The sequence below is a fragment of the Kogia breviceps genome, chromosome 14 (genome assembly GCF_026419965.1).
Source record: "Kogia breviceps isolate mKogBre1 chromosome 14, mKogBre1 haplotype 1, whole genome shotgun sequence".
Taxonomy (NCBI): domain Eukaryota; kingdom Metazoa; phylum Chordata; class Mammalia; order Artiodactyla; family Physeteridae; genus Kogia; species Kogia breviceps.
Window position 1 is genome coordinate 17,539,981 of NC_081323.1, and position 16,177 is coordinate 17,556,157.

Sequence of the window (16,177 nt, forward strand, 5' to 3'; positions counted from 1 at the left end):
GGCTAGGCTATAGTGAGCGAGTCTGTTGGAAAACTCTTGGTTACTGTTCAGTCCTTAGAAGTCCTACCAGACTTTCAGAGGAGAAAGCCCAGGTGTGTGTTTTGGGGTTAGGGCAGGGGAGTACTACTCCTCTCTAGCCAAGCCCCATGAGATGAATTTTCCATGCTTGGGGTTCTCAGAATTACTTGAGTGTAACAAGGTCTCTTTGTCCCTTGGGCCTCTTTGCTCTCACCCAGCATCTTCTAGACCCTAAAATGCCAATGGAATAATGTGGATTTCCTTGAAGGTTATGTGACAAGATGGAATAAGAGGATTATATCATGAGTATACTGTAAAAGAACCTAAAGAAGACCTTTAAGTATCCCAACCCTTTAACGTTTCTCTTGCTACAACAGCTGGAACATCTCTCTAGTCTCCTCTGTCCTCGCCCTACTCCCTACTCTCTAGATTTGCTCCGGCCACCACCCCATAACACACACGTGCACACCTTCTCCACATCCCACTCAGGAAGACAAAGCTGGTACAACAGAGTCCAGAAAACAAAAGCCAGGACCAATACCTGTCCTTCAAGCATATCCCTGAGGAGTCCTATTTCATCCCTCTAAACTAGAAATGAGAATTATCTACTTAAGACCTGAGACACCCAAGTTGACTTTAGCTCAGATCTGATATCCCAAAGCCGTTGCATCTTATGAAGGGAATAGTAGGCCTTTTAGAATCAGGGATCAAGGAAAGGGAGAAAACGTGGGTAGGCTGGAGCCAAGGGATGGAAATAAAAAGCATAAAGCTCCATTGGAGCTTTCCCTGATGGGGTTTCAATGTAGTGTTGGGCGTGTTAGCAAAAATTAACCACCTATTGTGTACAAGTCATAGGACTGTGTGTTCACATGAGTCTACAATGCAATGATAGAAGTAAAGCCTGGCATTTATTATGCACTAAATAAATAGTGGTCGTCATTATTACCCTTACTTAAGAAATGAAGCAGTGTAAGCTCAAATGGGTTAAATAAAGAGCTTAAGGTCCCTCAGAATTGTCACTCAGATCTAACTCCAAAGCTCATGGCATTTCCATGGCACCATTTTGAATCTTGTCAGTACCACAGACTGGGTGGGATTCTATGAGCCACTGTCAGGGTCCTCTGTCTCCTATTTGTTAACTCCTTCCCATCCCTCTTTTCCAGTAACAGCTGATAATAGAACCTTTAGGGTGTGATGATGGGTCTTTGGCCTGTCTTCAGCAGTATTCAAGCTAAGTCCTGGGATCTGGAGCAGAAGGTGAGGTACCTCAAGGAGCCCTCAGCTTTACTTCCACAATGTATTGAAGCTAATAAATCAAGAAATTAATTTGTCTTCAAGGTTATCTGATCCAGGGCCATCTTTAGTCTACCAGCATGTCTTTGCATTCAACCTTTATTGCTTTAGAAGGGAAAAAAACCAGAAAGCAAGTCTGAGGCACTCAGTATTCAGACCTCCTTCTTCTTTGCATGGTCTCAATGTTTTTGTTAATGGCTGACATATATACATATGAACAAGCTCTGGAAGCTGTGAGGAGAGAAGGATCATGAATCCTCCAGTAAAAAAGCCACATTGTAGGCAGACCAGATGACAGAGGAAAAAGCAAGGGACTTCCATCTTTTGTTCTGCTGGATTAGTCAGGATAAGCTAGGTTTTGCTGCAACAACAAATTAATACCTAAATCTCAGTAGTTCAATGCCACAAAGGTCTCTTTGTCGTTATGCCACCTAGAATATAAGTGACCTCAAAGGACCCCATAGCAGGGGAGAAATAAGTATGGAAGTAGTAACCTGGATCTTAAATACTTCACTTGGAAATAACTCATGTGACTTCCACTTACATGACCTTGATGAGACTAGAATTCTTCCATATGCCTTAGGGAGAGATGGGCCAGGCACCAATAAACTCCAGTTATCTCTAGCACTAAATATTTGAGTCCTTTTGCTATTTCTACTTCCTTTGTGTCCTGCTGAGACCCATGATCCATCACTTAACTTCTGTTACTCCACCCACTGGGAAGACTTCTCCCCATCCCAGCACCTGTCCAGATACACCTCTGTTCCTACCCCTCATAGCTGAGCATTCCTGCTAAACAGTTGTAGCCATAGATTGTAGGGTGGGGAGGCTCCTCTGGGCCTCCCAACCAAACTAAGGCTTTAACTCTTTTTCATTTAATCCTCAAAAGAACTTCATGAGATACTTACTGTTATCCCCATTTTATAAGTAGAGAAATTGAAACTCCAAAATCTGTGTAGTTTTCCAAGTGACACAGCTAGTAAATGAAAAATGCTAAACTAGAATTTCATGTATCCATTTAGTTTTGAGTGCAGCTTAATATTGATATGTGGTCCCTCGTCTCCTAGAGGTTAAGAAGTTTGTCTTTGGATTTGGACAGTCTTTGACTCCAAGCTAGAAAATGTGCTTAACTGCTCTGTGTCTCAGTTTCCCCACCTATGAAACAATGACAATAACACCACTTACTTCATGGGCTAATTAAGAATTTAATGAGCTGGGGCTTCCCTGGTGGCGCAGTGGTTGAGAATCCGCCTGCCGATGCAGGGGTCACGGGTTCGTGCCCCGGTCCGGGAAGATCCCACATGCCACGGAGCAGCTGGACCCGTGAGCCATGGCCACTGAGCCTGCGTGTCCGGAGCCTGTGCTCTGCAACGGGAGAGGCCACAACAGTGAGAGGCCCGTGTACCACAAAAAAAAAACAAACAAAAAAATTTAATGAGCTAATGCACATCAAGTGCTTAGTGCAATGCCTGGCTAATAATAAGCACTCAACAAATAGTAAGTAGTGGGAGAGCCAACCAAGAGTAATTATATCAATACACTATGATAAGGGCTATGATGAAGGTAAATTCAGGATGCTGTGGAAGCACAGAGAAGAGAAACATAAGTCAATTTAGGGTGTACCTTCTCAGACATGTGGTCACTGAGACCAAGTTTTGAAAGAAGAGTGACAATTATCATATTGAACAAGGCTGGAGAGTAAGACAGGGAGGTCTTCTGAGCTGAGGAATTTGCACATGCAGATCACTGGAGGCAAGAGAGGTGGCCACTGAACTTGAATGGGACAGGGCGCCTTTGAACCGTGGCTAGAATGCCAGTGTGACCACAGGAGGCTGGGAAGGATCAGAGATGAGGCTGGAGTGGTAAACAAGGCCAGGACACTAGGACTCTGCATTAGCCCCATGGCATATAGAGGAGCAATGATTGTCCTGAGACAGTGCGAGCCCTTGGAGGTGCTTAGCAGGCTGCCTTTGTCTTGAAGGCTACCCTAATTATAGCTTAGAAACTGGACCAGAGAACAGAGGCTGAGGCAAGGATAAGGCTGGAGCAGGGAAGAACAGGGAGGAGGCTGCTGAAAGCGGCCAGATGGGAATTCGAGTCACGTCTTCTCTCAGCCTTCTATTTCTTTTTCTGACATACCAGGCCAACAGTCTTTGTCTTGCCTACCTCAAAAGGTTGGGGGGCAAAGTCAATAAGAACATGCGCTTAGAACAGGGGTTGGCAAACTTTTCTGGGAAGTGCCAGATAGTGACTTTCAGTTTTTCAGGCCATATGGTCTCTGTCACTACTTCTCAACTTGGTCATGGTAGCACAAAAGCAGCCGTAGATAATACATGTAAAACGAGTATGGCTGTGTTCCGATAAAACTTTATTTATGGACACCGAAATTTGAATTTTATATAATTTTCAGGTGTCACAAAATATTACTCTTCTTTTTATTTTTCTCCCCAGCCATTAAAAAGTGTAAAAACCGGGCTTCCCTGGTGGCGCAGCGGTTGAGAGTCCGCCTGCCGATGCAGGGGATACGGGTTCGTGCCTCGGTCCGGGAGGATCCCACGTGCCGCGGAGCGGCTGGGCCCATGAGCCGTGGCCGCTGGGCCTGCGCGTCCGGAGCCTGTGCTCCACAGCGGGAGAGGCCACAACAGTGAGAGGCCCGCGTACCGCAAAAAAAAAAAAAAAAAAAGTGTAAAAACCATCTTCACCGGTGGGCACACAGAAAACAGTGGGTGGCCAGATTTGGCCTACCAGCTATAGCAGTTTTCTACAAAACTAGAACGTGGTTTGAAAATGGTGAAGTTGGACTTAGAACGTTGTTTGAAAATGGTGAAGTTCCCCATACCTTTGAGGGAGGAGTATTATGATTGCTGTTGACCGGTGGTTACAGTTTGACGTATTTCACAGCTGTTGGTAAAGCTTGCCATTTGTGTGCATTTTTGAAATTATGCATTTCCTGTTTATCAGTTGGTCTGGGATGTCCTACCCCTCTCTCCATTTTGTATAAGGACTTTATGCAATTTTGTTGATGGATCACTAGAGAAACCTGCAGCCTTTGACGGGGCCTAGGACACCTTCCTGCTTTTTGATTCAGTTTCTTTCCAGAGGCAAGTAGTGGGTTCAAAAGGACAGAACATTGAAGTCGTACAAACCAGGGTCTGAATACTGCCTCTGCCGGTTCATCGTTCTGTGACCTTGAGCAAGTTACATCAATTTTCTGATTCATCCTCCCTTCCTTCCTTCCTTCATTTATTCAACAGATATACCCTGAATACCTACTGTGCTAGCTCCAGCACAATGCCACAGCAGGATGCTAGTACATGACAAGTAAATGACAGTGACTGATTTCAAGGAGACTCAGAATTGCAGGGGTGGCAGCCGCTTAAAATACAGCGAGGTTATTGCTTGGAGAAGGGAAGACCAGGGTGTTCGGGGAAGACAGAGGAAGGGCGTCTGACCCATATATGGTGGGTCTCCCAGAGACAAGGATTTCTGAACCGACCCCTGGAGGATGAACAGCCGTCATCCAGGTGAAGAGGCAGGAAGGGGGTGTTTCCACACCAAGTGACCAGCCTAGGTAAGGCCTACCGACAAGAAGGTGGGCTGGGGGGCGCTGTTGATGAGGGAAAGGAGTGTATTGTGCTCAGGGCAGAGCACAGAGTGCGGTGGCGGGAGTGGAGAGAGGCAGGCGGGAGACTCTTCACTGACGGTCTGTGAACTGGGTTAAGGAGGCTGACGTGGACCTGATGCGTTTTGGCTGAAGGATGGAGAATGAACTGAAGGGAACAGGACTGGAGGCAGGAAGTCCAGCAGGGGCTGCTTCAATAACCCAGGCGAAACAGGAGGATGGCTTGAACGGAGTGGAGATGAAACTGGAGAGAAGGGGGCAGCTTCAGTACCTTTTCTGGAGTAGAATTAAGAAGGCATGCCAAGCGATCGGAAGTCGGGGGGGGGTGGTCAGTAAAAAGCAGAGGTAAAGGATGACTCCCAGGCTTGTGGACGGCGTGGCTACGTGGATGGTGGCGCCATTTACTGAGAAAGGGAAGACGGGGAGAAGGTGTCTGGCTGGAAAGGCGATGGGTTGGTTTATAATAATACTGACCTTTCTGGGTTGTTCTAAGTCTTAGAAACCCTGTATGTGAAGTACCTGGCAGAGTCCCTGGCATGTCATGGGTACTTGATAAAGGGTGACTCTTATTTCATTTTAAAAAAATCTGTTTCAGGCCCTGTTTTGTTAGATCATGATGTTCTTCTGCTGTTTAGTGTGAGCTCTTCAGAGCCACGAGAATTGCAGTTTTGTTCACGTGTTCATGTGTGTTTCTTTCTCTCCTTCTCTTCTGCATGCTGCCTGGGGACTGGCTTCCTTGTGGTCAGCACCAATGGGCAGCGCCCAGGTGACCCCGGGGACTCCACTCTGCCTCCTCACCACAGGTGATCACCAGAGGCCCTGGGCAGGGGGGGGGGGAAGTGAGAGCAGCCTGTGCTCAGTGGTCCCTGCGGGCCAGGTGCACCAGAGAGGAACTGGCAGTCCCTCCACCCCACCCACACATCCACCCACCCAGCCATCCCTCCACACCCCCCCATCCTTCCATCCCTCCCTCCCTCCCTCCCTCTATCCATCCATCCATCTATTCATTCACCCATTCTACTAATGCATACAAAGTACCTACTATGTGCCAGGCACTGCTCTAAGCGTTGAGGTATATAGTGATGAGCAAAAGAAAACATATTCCTATACCTTTGGGGGAGGGGAAAGAGCCATTAGTCCAAAAAGAAAAAAAAAAAAAAAAACTACACAAATAAATGGACATCTGCAACTCTGAGTCATGCTACGAAGAAGACGTGTGGTGTTCACAATAAACCAACAAACATACCTGGAGCTCAGGGAATGATTCCCAGGGGAAGTGACAGCTGAGCTGTGGTCTGAGTTTGGGGGGAAATTGACCTACCTTATCTGTGCTTAGATCTGGCTGTGACACCCCCCCCCTCTCCGTCTGCCATTTGTCTTGGACAGGTCACTTCAGTATGATGATCCCCACCTCTCCTATCTGTTAAGTAAGAGTAATAATGCTTCCCTCTTAGGGAGCACCGTTTTCTTATAGACTTTGCACATGCAGAGTCTTCTGCAGCTGTATCCTGAGATGAAACAAGATAATGAATAGGAAAAAGGATGCCGTGGGAACACCCAGTCTAAATAAATAGTGTAGGTATTTATTTGAAGCAAATAACCAGCCCCTTCCCTGTAGCACACCGTATTTCAATCTCATTTCATATAAACTTCCGCTGCTCTTCAAAAATTGGGATGCAGAACCCATCAGAGGCCAATGCCCATCACGGAGCCCCCGAGACAGAAGACACCCTGCTGACATAGAGAGCTCTGCTGCAGGGGTCCTTCCTGGTCAGTGGAGGTTTCTTAGAGATTTCAAATCTTTAACTGGCACCTCTCTCAAAGTTCTTGCTCAGACAGCGGTCTCCTCTCTGCTAGTCCCTGACTGGTCAGTTTGTCATGGTGGGAAAGAGGATACATCATGCAAGGATGACATGAGTCCAGCCATCCGGGACCTCATGGTCCACTTCTGTTCACCCCCTTTCCCAGACTCAGAAACTTCACTGCTTATGATTGTCTTAGGCTGGGTTTCCCAGACACAGAGCCTGAGATGGAGATTCTTGTGCAAATTATTCACTGATGAGTATTCTCAGAAGAAAGAAAGTGAGGGAGATGGGGTAGGGCCGGGGAAGAAGCCAAGGGAGGATGTGGAGACTGTGTCAGCTGAGCCCACGGGGGCTCTGGAGTGTGGACCCTGTCACGGGGGTGTCCCCACTTTGAGGCAAGGGGGCCAGCATTTGTGCCGCTGTGTCAGTTCAGCCATTGCCCGTGTCCTGGCGAGGCGACCTCACTTTGCCTTGTGGCAGTTCTGCAGGGAAGGAGGTGGCTGTGAGCTCTTAGCAGCCAGCACTCGCCACCCACCCCCCCTCCCCGCAAGCTGGAGATTAGCGCACCAGCCCAGGAAAGGAGATCTGAGCAGAGCATTCACGACAGCCAAGTTCTGTCCCCGCCTTTGTACCTGCCATCAAGCCCCATAGCCCAGCATGTCACCGTCAACACCCTAGGAATGTCGTCTCAGCCACTCCCTAGTTATATGACTTCAAGTCCGCAGTCCTGTAATGTTTTCTTTAAACAGAGTCAATCCCATAATCAGGCACGTTTGTTTTACCTCTTGCCTTCTGAGGCATCTGAATGCTCCCTCTCTGACAGATGTATTTCATTGTGTTGCATTTATTTCCACGCCTTTCTCAGCCTCAGTTGATGGGTGAGGTGCCCGCGAGTATTTCCAGGAAGCTGTCCCTTTGCAAGGGCGTTTTTGTTAATGCTCATCCCCTGGTAGCAATAACGGCTGATGTGAATAACAGCCACCCGGGTCTGAGTAATGGAGACCTTAGACTGTGGATACGAGCAGCCTCTTCGCATCAGCACCAACTCAGAGGACTGTGGAAGCCGGTTGTGGAGCAAGGGGGCAGGCTGGCTTTCAGAGTGAGTGGAGGCTGAATGCAAGTCTCAGCTCGGCCACTTATTTGCAAGTCATTGCTCTAGTGTGGGCTTCATTCTCTTCATCAGGAGAAGCAAGGTTACCAACACCCCTGGCCATCACTAATGGTGAGAACTGTGTGTGATAACTCCGACTAGTTCTTCGGGTCTTTCTGACTTACTGGCTTTTCCTTCAAGGAATTCACGCTCTAGGGTAGGGTTTCTCAACCTCATCACTAGTGCCATTTGGGGACAGATAAGTCTTCATTGTGGGAGGCTGTCCTGTGCATTGTAGGATGTTTAGCAAATCCCTAAACCCATTAGATGCCAGGAGCACTTGATTCCCCAACTAGGACAGCAAGTACATCTCCTGACACAGTCAGATATCCCCTGGGGGGCAAAAGCACCCCCTGTTGAAAACCTCCAGAGTTGCACTGTGTTCAGTAGGTACAGAATCTCAACCATGTATGTGTTTTGAAATTTTTTAGTCACATTAAAGTAAAAAGTAACAGGTGAAATTCATTTTAATAAATTTTATTTCACCCAATGTCTACAAAATATTATCATTTTAACATGTAATCAATATTTTTAAATTACTAATGAAAGATATGTTGCATTGTTTTTTTTAGCACTAGGTCTTTGAAATCTGGTGTGAATTTTATACTTACAGCACTTTGCAATTCAGATGCTACATTTTAAACAGTTAATAATGAAATATTATCCTAAAAGATGAACATTGTGTTTAACAAAATATACTTTACAGTGTTCCCGTGTTAAAATTTAAATTGGTGGAGATAAATTTCGAAATTCAGTTCCTCCTTCACACTAGACACATTTCAAGTGCTCAGTAACCATGTGTGGCCTAGTGGCTGTCATCTTGGACAGCACAGATGTAGAGGTAATTAGGAATTTAGGATTAGCAGACACAAACTACTGTATATAAAACAGATAAACAACAAGGTCCTACTATATAGCGTAGGGAACTATATTCAATATCTTGTAATGACCTATAATGGAAAAGAATTTAGAAAAAAGAATATATATATTGATATAAAACTGAATCACTTTGCTCTACACCAGAAACTAACGCAACATTGTAAATCAACTATACTTCCATTTTTAAAAATTAAAACAACCCAACAAAATGGCTTGACCATCTGTGAGCCTAGTTGGTAGACAGAAGCATAGATGCACAGAGTGCAGAGGGTCAGTAAATGTTCAGTTCTTTTTATTCCATTTAGACACACCCCCAGGCGACATTCAACAATATCTGGAGATGTATGTGGTTGTCACAACTGGGTATGAGGTGTTACTGGCATGTAGTGGGTAGAGGCCAGGGATGCTTCCATCGAAAAAAAATAAGGTAAAACCTCTTATGGTCAGGGTTGAGTATTTTTCAGTAGTGGCATGACTTGAGGCTGCAGTGAACAGATAACTAGTTATTTAACATTTCAGCTGAAGGACCAGGTGGACCCCAGACCCACCATCACAGAAAGAGTGCTTTTCTAGCCCCTGCAGTAGCTTGGCCAGGCCTCCAGGGGGCGCTCTGGGAGACTGAGCCCAGTAGGAGGCTGGCAGCACCCAATCTGGAGGCTAGAACGGATGCACCGAAAGTCAGCCAGGCAGCTCTGTTCCGGTCTGAACCCGCAGCCTGGCCCATAGTCACTGCCTTGCCCATGCTGAGTGCCCATTGTCCATTCTCCCTGTGGAGGGCTTTGGCACAAGCCCTCATGTGGAACCCAAACTCTGTTCCTTAAAACTGGGGAACTTTGGCAAATCACTCAGCCTTTCTGAGCCTTGGTTTCCTTATCTGTGATGTAGTAAGGATGAGTCCGTGCCCTGCCAGGCTCAGTCATGACCAGGGTCAGCAGACAAAGTGGATGCATTTCCAGCAGGGCTCCTGGCTTGAGAGGGTGCCAGGTACAACTCCACTCTATCATCCCCTCCTTTGCACTAACTTCATGTTAAAACCCTCTATTGTTATTTTCCTGGCAATTCTTTAAATCAGGACCTTGCCACAGTGACAGGATTCAGGCCACAGTATGCTCTCTGGGACTGCTTTGCAGCTAACTGCCTCTAAAGCAACTTTCCCAGGGATGTCTTGTAAATCTTGGATCCAGGTAGAAAGAGTTTGAGCCTTTGGGGCAAGGCTGTGTGGCTGACAGCAGATGGGGAAGCAGCACGGCAGCCTTAGGGAAGGCCCAGCAGGATGCCTGGTGCCCCTGGCAGGCTCGGACATGCTGGGGAGTGAGCGACCCTCCCAGGGAGGTTCTGCCCTCTGGCAGGGGTTGATGGATGGTGCGAGAAGAGGAGCTAGAGGCAGGAGGACCAGATGAAGCTCTCTGGAAAAGACTTAAACCTGTACACCCACCATGATGGGGCTGTGCTTGGCGGAGAGAGGTGGAAGACAGGCAGTGGAAGTGCAGCCTGCCAGGCTGGCTGGAGAGAGGTGGCAGCTCTGGGGGACAGTGGCACCAGGGGTGCTCAACATGATGATGAAAAGAACAATAAAATGGGTTTTATTAAAGCAAGCATCCAAGGATGTAAGGGCATAAATATGTGTTACGTCCTTCTGACGTCCCGTGGAATGTGCTGAGGGTTTCATATTATTAATGTACTGAAACTTCTCAACAACTCTACCATGTAGGGTACCACTAGCATTCTCATTTCATAGATAAGGAAACTGTATTTTATAGATAAGAAATCTGAGGCTCTGGTGACTGAAAAATCACACAACTCGCAAGTGATGAAACGGGATTTGAACCTAGGTCTCTGGGAAGTCTGTAATCTTACCCGCTATGCTCTATACCCATGGCCAATATTAGTGAGCACCCGTTACATGCCTGGGACCTAGAACTACCATGATCCAGGACTGTGCCTCAAAAACTATATCACATACTAGCTGTGGGACTTGGAGCCTCAGAGAGATTACACAGTTTGCCCTATTTCCTTGTCTGCAAAATGGGGACACTAATAATGGCTAGTTGTTGAGAGGAATACGTGAGAAATAAACTTTAAGTGCTTAGACTTGTGCTGTCATTATTATCCTAAACCCATTTTACAGGTGAGGAAACTGAGGTCCAGAGAGGAGGGAAGCAGAGAATCTGGCTAGTGGTGACATTCAGGCAGGTGGATGGGCCAGAACTATGGCCCAGCCTGAGAAACACAGAGGACGGGGGTGAGAGGTAAGAACCCACCAGAGCCCCAGGCCTGAGGCACCTAAAGTGCCAAGCAGGATTCACAGACCAGGGCTCATTAGGGAATTGGGACATACAAGGTGGGAGGCTGGACACAGCAGCGCAGCAATCCCGGCTGCAGAGATGGCCCAAAGCAAGAGCAGGATGGAGAGTGAGGCAGCGCAATGCTGAAGTCCCTTAGACCTGGGCATCCTCCAGTTCCCCTTGACGGAGGCTTCAGTTGCTCCCAGAGCACAGTCCGGGGCCGCACCTGCAGAATAGGGGCGGAAAACCTGAAGAACAGCTGGAGGTCAGGGAGGCAGGTGGCGATCAGGAGCCAGGTGGCGACTGCAGGACCTCCTCAGTTTTTCCGTTTGGCTGCTCAAGTGGCTGCAGGCAGACTCTGTGTAGCAGGGAAGGGAGTCTAGTACTCAGTCAAGTGCACCAGCGTGTCACCTTTGTCGGTAGTCTTAACAGCAGATGTTCACAGCCTGACAGACGCCAGGGTCTCGGAACATCATTCAGCCTGCCAGCTTCTGCTCCCACTCTCCCAATGGACCCAAAAGACAATGCAGAAGAGGAAGGCATCTTGCTGGGGTGCCCTATCCCCTGTGGAGTGTTCTCCTGTAGCATGTGAACGTCTGTGCTTCCTATAAAGCAAGCATCCAGGCAAGGAGCATACAGGAGACGGAGGCTCTCGCCACACCTTTTTCTCCCTTGGGATATTCTCCGTAGACCAAGGAGAAATCAGTCTCCAGTCCGCTATCCAAACTGCCATTAAATTCAGATTCAGAAACCCAGCGTCATCCTTGACCTCTCTCTCCCCATCTTTAATATTCAGTTAGTCATCAGGTCTGTCTGATATTGCCTCCGAAATCTCTCTTGCATCTCTCCCTTCTTGCTCACTGCTGCGACTCATGTTTGAGATTCATAAAGTCTCCATCAGCTTAGCGTTACAGCTTCCAAAGTGGTTTCCCTATCATCACGCTGGTCCTTTCCGACGTACGCTCCACAGAAGTCAAGTGATCACCCCGAAATAAGAGTCTGATCCTGATTAAGATGCTTCCAAGGCTCCCTTTGTGCTCGGGGACAATTAGCCAGAATCAAAAGCCCTTCACTCTCTAGTCGCTGACCCTTCCCCATCTCCCCACCTCTGTTTGCTCCTTGCTGCCCAGCCCCACACTCACACTGGTTATGTACATAGGACCTGCCTTAGCACACTCTGCTGCCTTTGCTGGATGATCTCCCTGCATGGTCTGCCTTACTCACCCCCTGGAATGAAATTCGGACAGCGTGATCTCTGCAAGGACTTCCCAGATCCTCACTGTCTCAGGCTGCACCTAAAGAAGATGGTCAACTGGCCAGGCCGGTGGGCACTGAGGACACCCCCTCAGCCCTGAGTGGGGTTCCTCTCCAACAGGGCACACGTTCTCATTACAAGCGCTTGTCTTGGAACTGTGTGGTTTCTGTCCCCTCTTTCCCCTCTGCCCAGCACATATATAGTGGTCATTTACCTGGCCCCATGCACGAGTGGACTAATAAATGAGCAGGTAGAGTATGTGCCAGGCATGGCACACCGCCCCACCCTACCTTCGGCCTCCACCCCGTGATGCTTCAAGCCCCGCCATCTACCATTTTGTTAGGTTTATTGTGAGTCACTGAGCACTGGTTTTCAGTCCAGTATTTGAACTCCATGCAGCCCCATCTGCCCAGCTTCCTAGAGACTGATTCTCTGGAGTCTTTGAATAGGATTCCCCCAATCCACTGGTCCAGCCCTGCTGAGCCCGGTACCCAACCTGGACCCGCATGGTGCTGACCCAGGAGAGGTCAGGCTGGGGACAGGAATCGTGGGCATCACAGAGAGACCTGTCCCCAGACTCTGTGTCCGTGTGAGCGAGAACCAACCCTGCAAACATTCCGGACCTCAGCTTTTTCCCTCTATCATCTGCTAATAGCAGAGCTGCTTTTCCATCCATCCTTTGGGGAGGGGGCTAGATCAGCTTTTAGTACAGAACACGGTGATTCAGTGTTTCCGCCTTCAAAAGCCAAAGGGGCAGGGCTGCCCTGGTGGTGCAGTGGTTGAGAGTCCGCCTGCCGATGCAGGGGACACGGGTTCGTGCCCCGGTCCGGGGAGATCCCACATGCCGCGGAGCGGCTGGGTCCGTGAGCCATGGCCGCTGAGCCTGCGCGTCCGGAGCCTGTGCTCCGCAATGGGAGAGGCCACAGCCGTGAGAGGCCCGCGTACCGCAAAAAACACGGATCTGAATTCTGTGCTGCGTGTTCTCTCTGATTCTGCTCATGCTTTCACTAATCCCTGCTATAGATCTCTTTCTCCCTCCCACAAGCCTTCTCTCCTTTCCAGACACCCTGATACTTGCTGTAAGCTGCATATTCCAGAGGTATGATCTGGGCAGAGCTGCCCCGGCTGGTCAAATCTTCTTTTCCCCTCCCCGTTCCTGCCCCTTTGTGGCAGGTACCATGGTCACCCCTTAGGGGATCAATCTGGCCGAAACCAGTTGGAATGAATTGGATTATGTTTCTGAGTAAGAGCCTTACGGACACCTTGGCCCCTGGTACATCCTGCTGTGCTGTTCAGACAAATAAAGCCAGGACCTACTGTCCTTCCAGAAGCCTCCTGTTCCGCTCAGCCCATGACCAAGCAGGAGTTTCCCATCCCTCTTACTGTGTGCTCTCCGTCTGACCCCATTCGCGTTTGAATTTACTTAGTGAAATGCTTAGACCTCCCTCCCATTTGCAGCCCCTTCCCAGGCTGCTTGAATCATGACTCTGGCGTAGTCTGGGGTTATGGGTTGAATTGTGTCCCTCACAAAAGATGTGTTGAAGGAGAACTAACCCCCAGTTCCTGTGAAGGTGATTTTATTTAGAAAGAAGGTCCTCGCAGATATCATGAGTTAAGATGAAGTCATGAAGGTGGACCCAAATCCGATATGACTGGTGTCCTTACAAGAAAAGGAAGACATCAGGTGAAGACAGACACACACAAGGAGAGCCTGTGTGAGGACAGAGGCGGAGACTGGAGTGATGTATCGACAGGCCAAGGATTGCCAAGGGTTGCCAGCAGATGCCAGCAGCTAGGAGAGGCGAGGAAAGATTGTACCCGGCCTCAGAGGGAGCATGGCCCTGCTGACACATTGATTTCAAACTTCCAGCCTCTAGATTTCTGTTGTTTAAGCCACGCAGGTTGTGGTAATTTATTACAACCCTAGGAAACTAATACCCTTGGAAATGCGCTTGGAAGTCCTGAGCATCGGGCAGCAGACGGGGGTCCGCCTTCCAGAGCCGTGGCTTTACAGCAAACAGACCTCAAGGAGGCCCAGACCAAGAGCCAACACCCCAGAGAATCTCTCTGGCCCCCTGCCTCCGCTGTGGGGTCTCCGAGTTGGCTGGACTCTGCAGTTGTCTCCCAGCGGGGCTCCCCCGTGTGGCCCTGACCCTCCCCTCTGTGATCTGCCTCCTGCATTGCAATAGCTTTAGCATCTGCTGCTGTCACGTCACGCCCTTGGCCTCCGCCTCTCACCAACCAGGCTGTTGCCCGTTGTCCTGGAACCATTTGACCTGTAGGCCATCCCTGGTAGGCTTTTGTGCTGCCTCTACACTGACTGCTCCTGTGAAGGCTTCCCTTGTTCCACAGCTGCCCAGGACTGCTCTGAACTCCGCAGGAAGAATTAACGATCCATGCAGCGTGACCCTTTGCTCTCTCACAGCGGCTGCCAGAGAAAGTCTAAAGGGACTGTATCACTTTGCCACCGGGCCTCCGAAAGAGTGTGTGTTCTCTCTCACATGTGCTCTTCAGACTAAATCCTTAACCCCCAGCGCAGGCCCTGGGTGCCCCTCACTCCCGCAGCTAAGCAACTTTGAGCCCCCTGGGCTCCAGGCTCAACACACAAGTTCTGCAAGCAGGGAGCCGGCACTGTCGGCCCTGAGCTGACTCGGCCTCTCCGTCTTCATCCACGCGGCGGGCTTCTTCTGGACCACAGGGAGCCAGGGTGGGGAAGGGAGGGAGGAGGCCACTGGGTGGTCCACAGTGTGTCCCACACCACTGATGTCATACGGAAATCAAGCTTGTCGTCTAGTTTTGCCTAAGCAGAGTCATACACTCCCTTCGCTGCACACACCTCACACGGAGCTTCGATGTTCAGCTTGCACGCTTGTCTCCGCCACTATATAGTGAGTTCGCAGACGGCAGGGGGGTCTCCTAATCACCGTGCATGCCTGGCACCTGGCTGTACCCACATCCTCATTATAAGCCCAGCACCACTCACATCAGGCAACAGCTGGGGCTTTCCCCCTGCAGCCGAGGGTGGAATAGGTGTAGTCCATTTGGAGGTCACGTAGCTTTGCCCGCGTCCATGGCTGTGGGCGAAGTTTTATTTCTGGCCGAGTCCAAGCATGGCTCTAAGCATACGTTGACCCCTCACCGTGGGTGCAGACTGACCGGCAGGTGCTCCTGAACCTGAGCCACAGGCTGGCTCCTGATCACTCCTTCGGATTCGACTCCAGCTTCAGCCACATCCCAGTCTTTAACCCTAACTGCGGCCTGACACCTAAGCCAGTTTACGAAGTGCGCCCACCCCTGGCTTCTTAGAAGTGTCACCCCCAGCGCTAGCCAGAGCTTACGGTCCTAGTCTGGCCACAAGCTAGGGTCCAACACTCATGCTCCAGGCCTCCCCTGGGTGCAAGAGGGAGCAGCTGAGACCAAGTAGAAAGGGCTTCTCAGCGCACCGATAGTGAAGGCCTTGAAAGGGCATGCCTTCCAAGGCATGTGTCAATAATGAGAAGAGCTGGCATCAACCGGCCATGACTGCTCTTAAATAAGTCTATTATGCTAAATTCCAAATGCACGAAAAATTCTTAGAGTAAAGGAGTTTACTTGCCCCCGGAAGAGTTGCGCCGCTAGGATCTTATATGGCCACTTTCCTACTGTCTGTAACATGACTGAATTAGAATTTGACCTACACAGAGCATCTGCTATGTAAAACAAGGTCCACCTGGAAACACAGATCCGGGAGATGCATGGAACCAAGCAGAATCAGAATTTGAGGAACAATTTATTTGAGTGGCCGGAGTGCTTTCGAACAATCAGTTAAAGCTATTCCCATCCACAGGGTGCTAACCTCCATTGAAGACTGACAAAAAGGGCAACTCTGTC

The 16,177-nt window shown here is 49.2% G+C and overlaps 1 protein-coding gene across 27 annotated transcripts in view; it reads left to right on the plus strand.

Moving 5' to 3' along the window:
• Positions 1–16,177, plus strand: part of PTPRT (protein tyrosine phosphatase receptor type T) — a 1,303,183-nt gene that overhangs the window by 1,103,647 nt on the left and 183,359 nt on the right. For 15 of the 27 annotated variants that reach the window (XM_067013228.1, XM_067013229.1, XM_067013218.1 and 12 more), the window contains one exon: positions 5,680–5,736. The exons of the other annotated variants lie outside the window; for them this stretch is intronic. In XM_067013228.1, the coding sequence (XP_066869329.1) occupies positions 5,680–5,736 (57 nt within the window). The remainder of the gene's footprint in view (positions 1–5,679; positions 5,737–16,177) is intronic. 27 annotated transcript variants of the gene reach the window in all.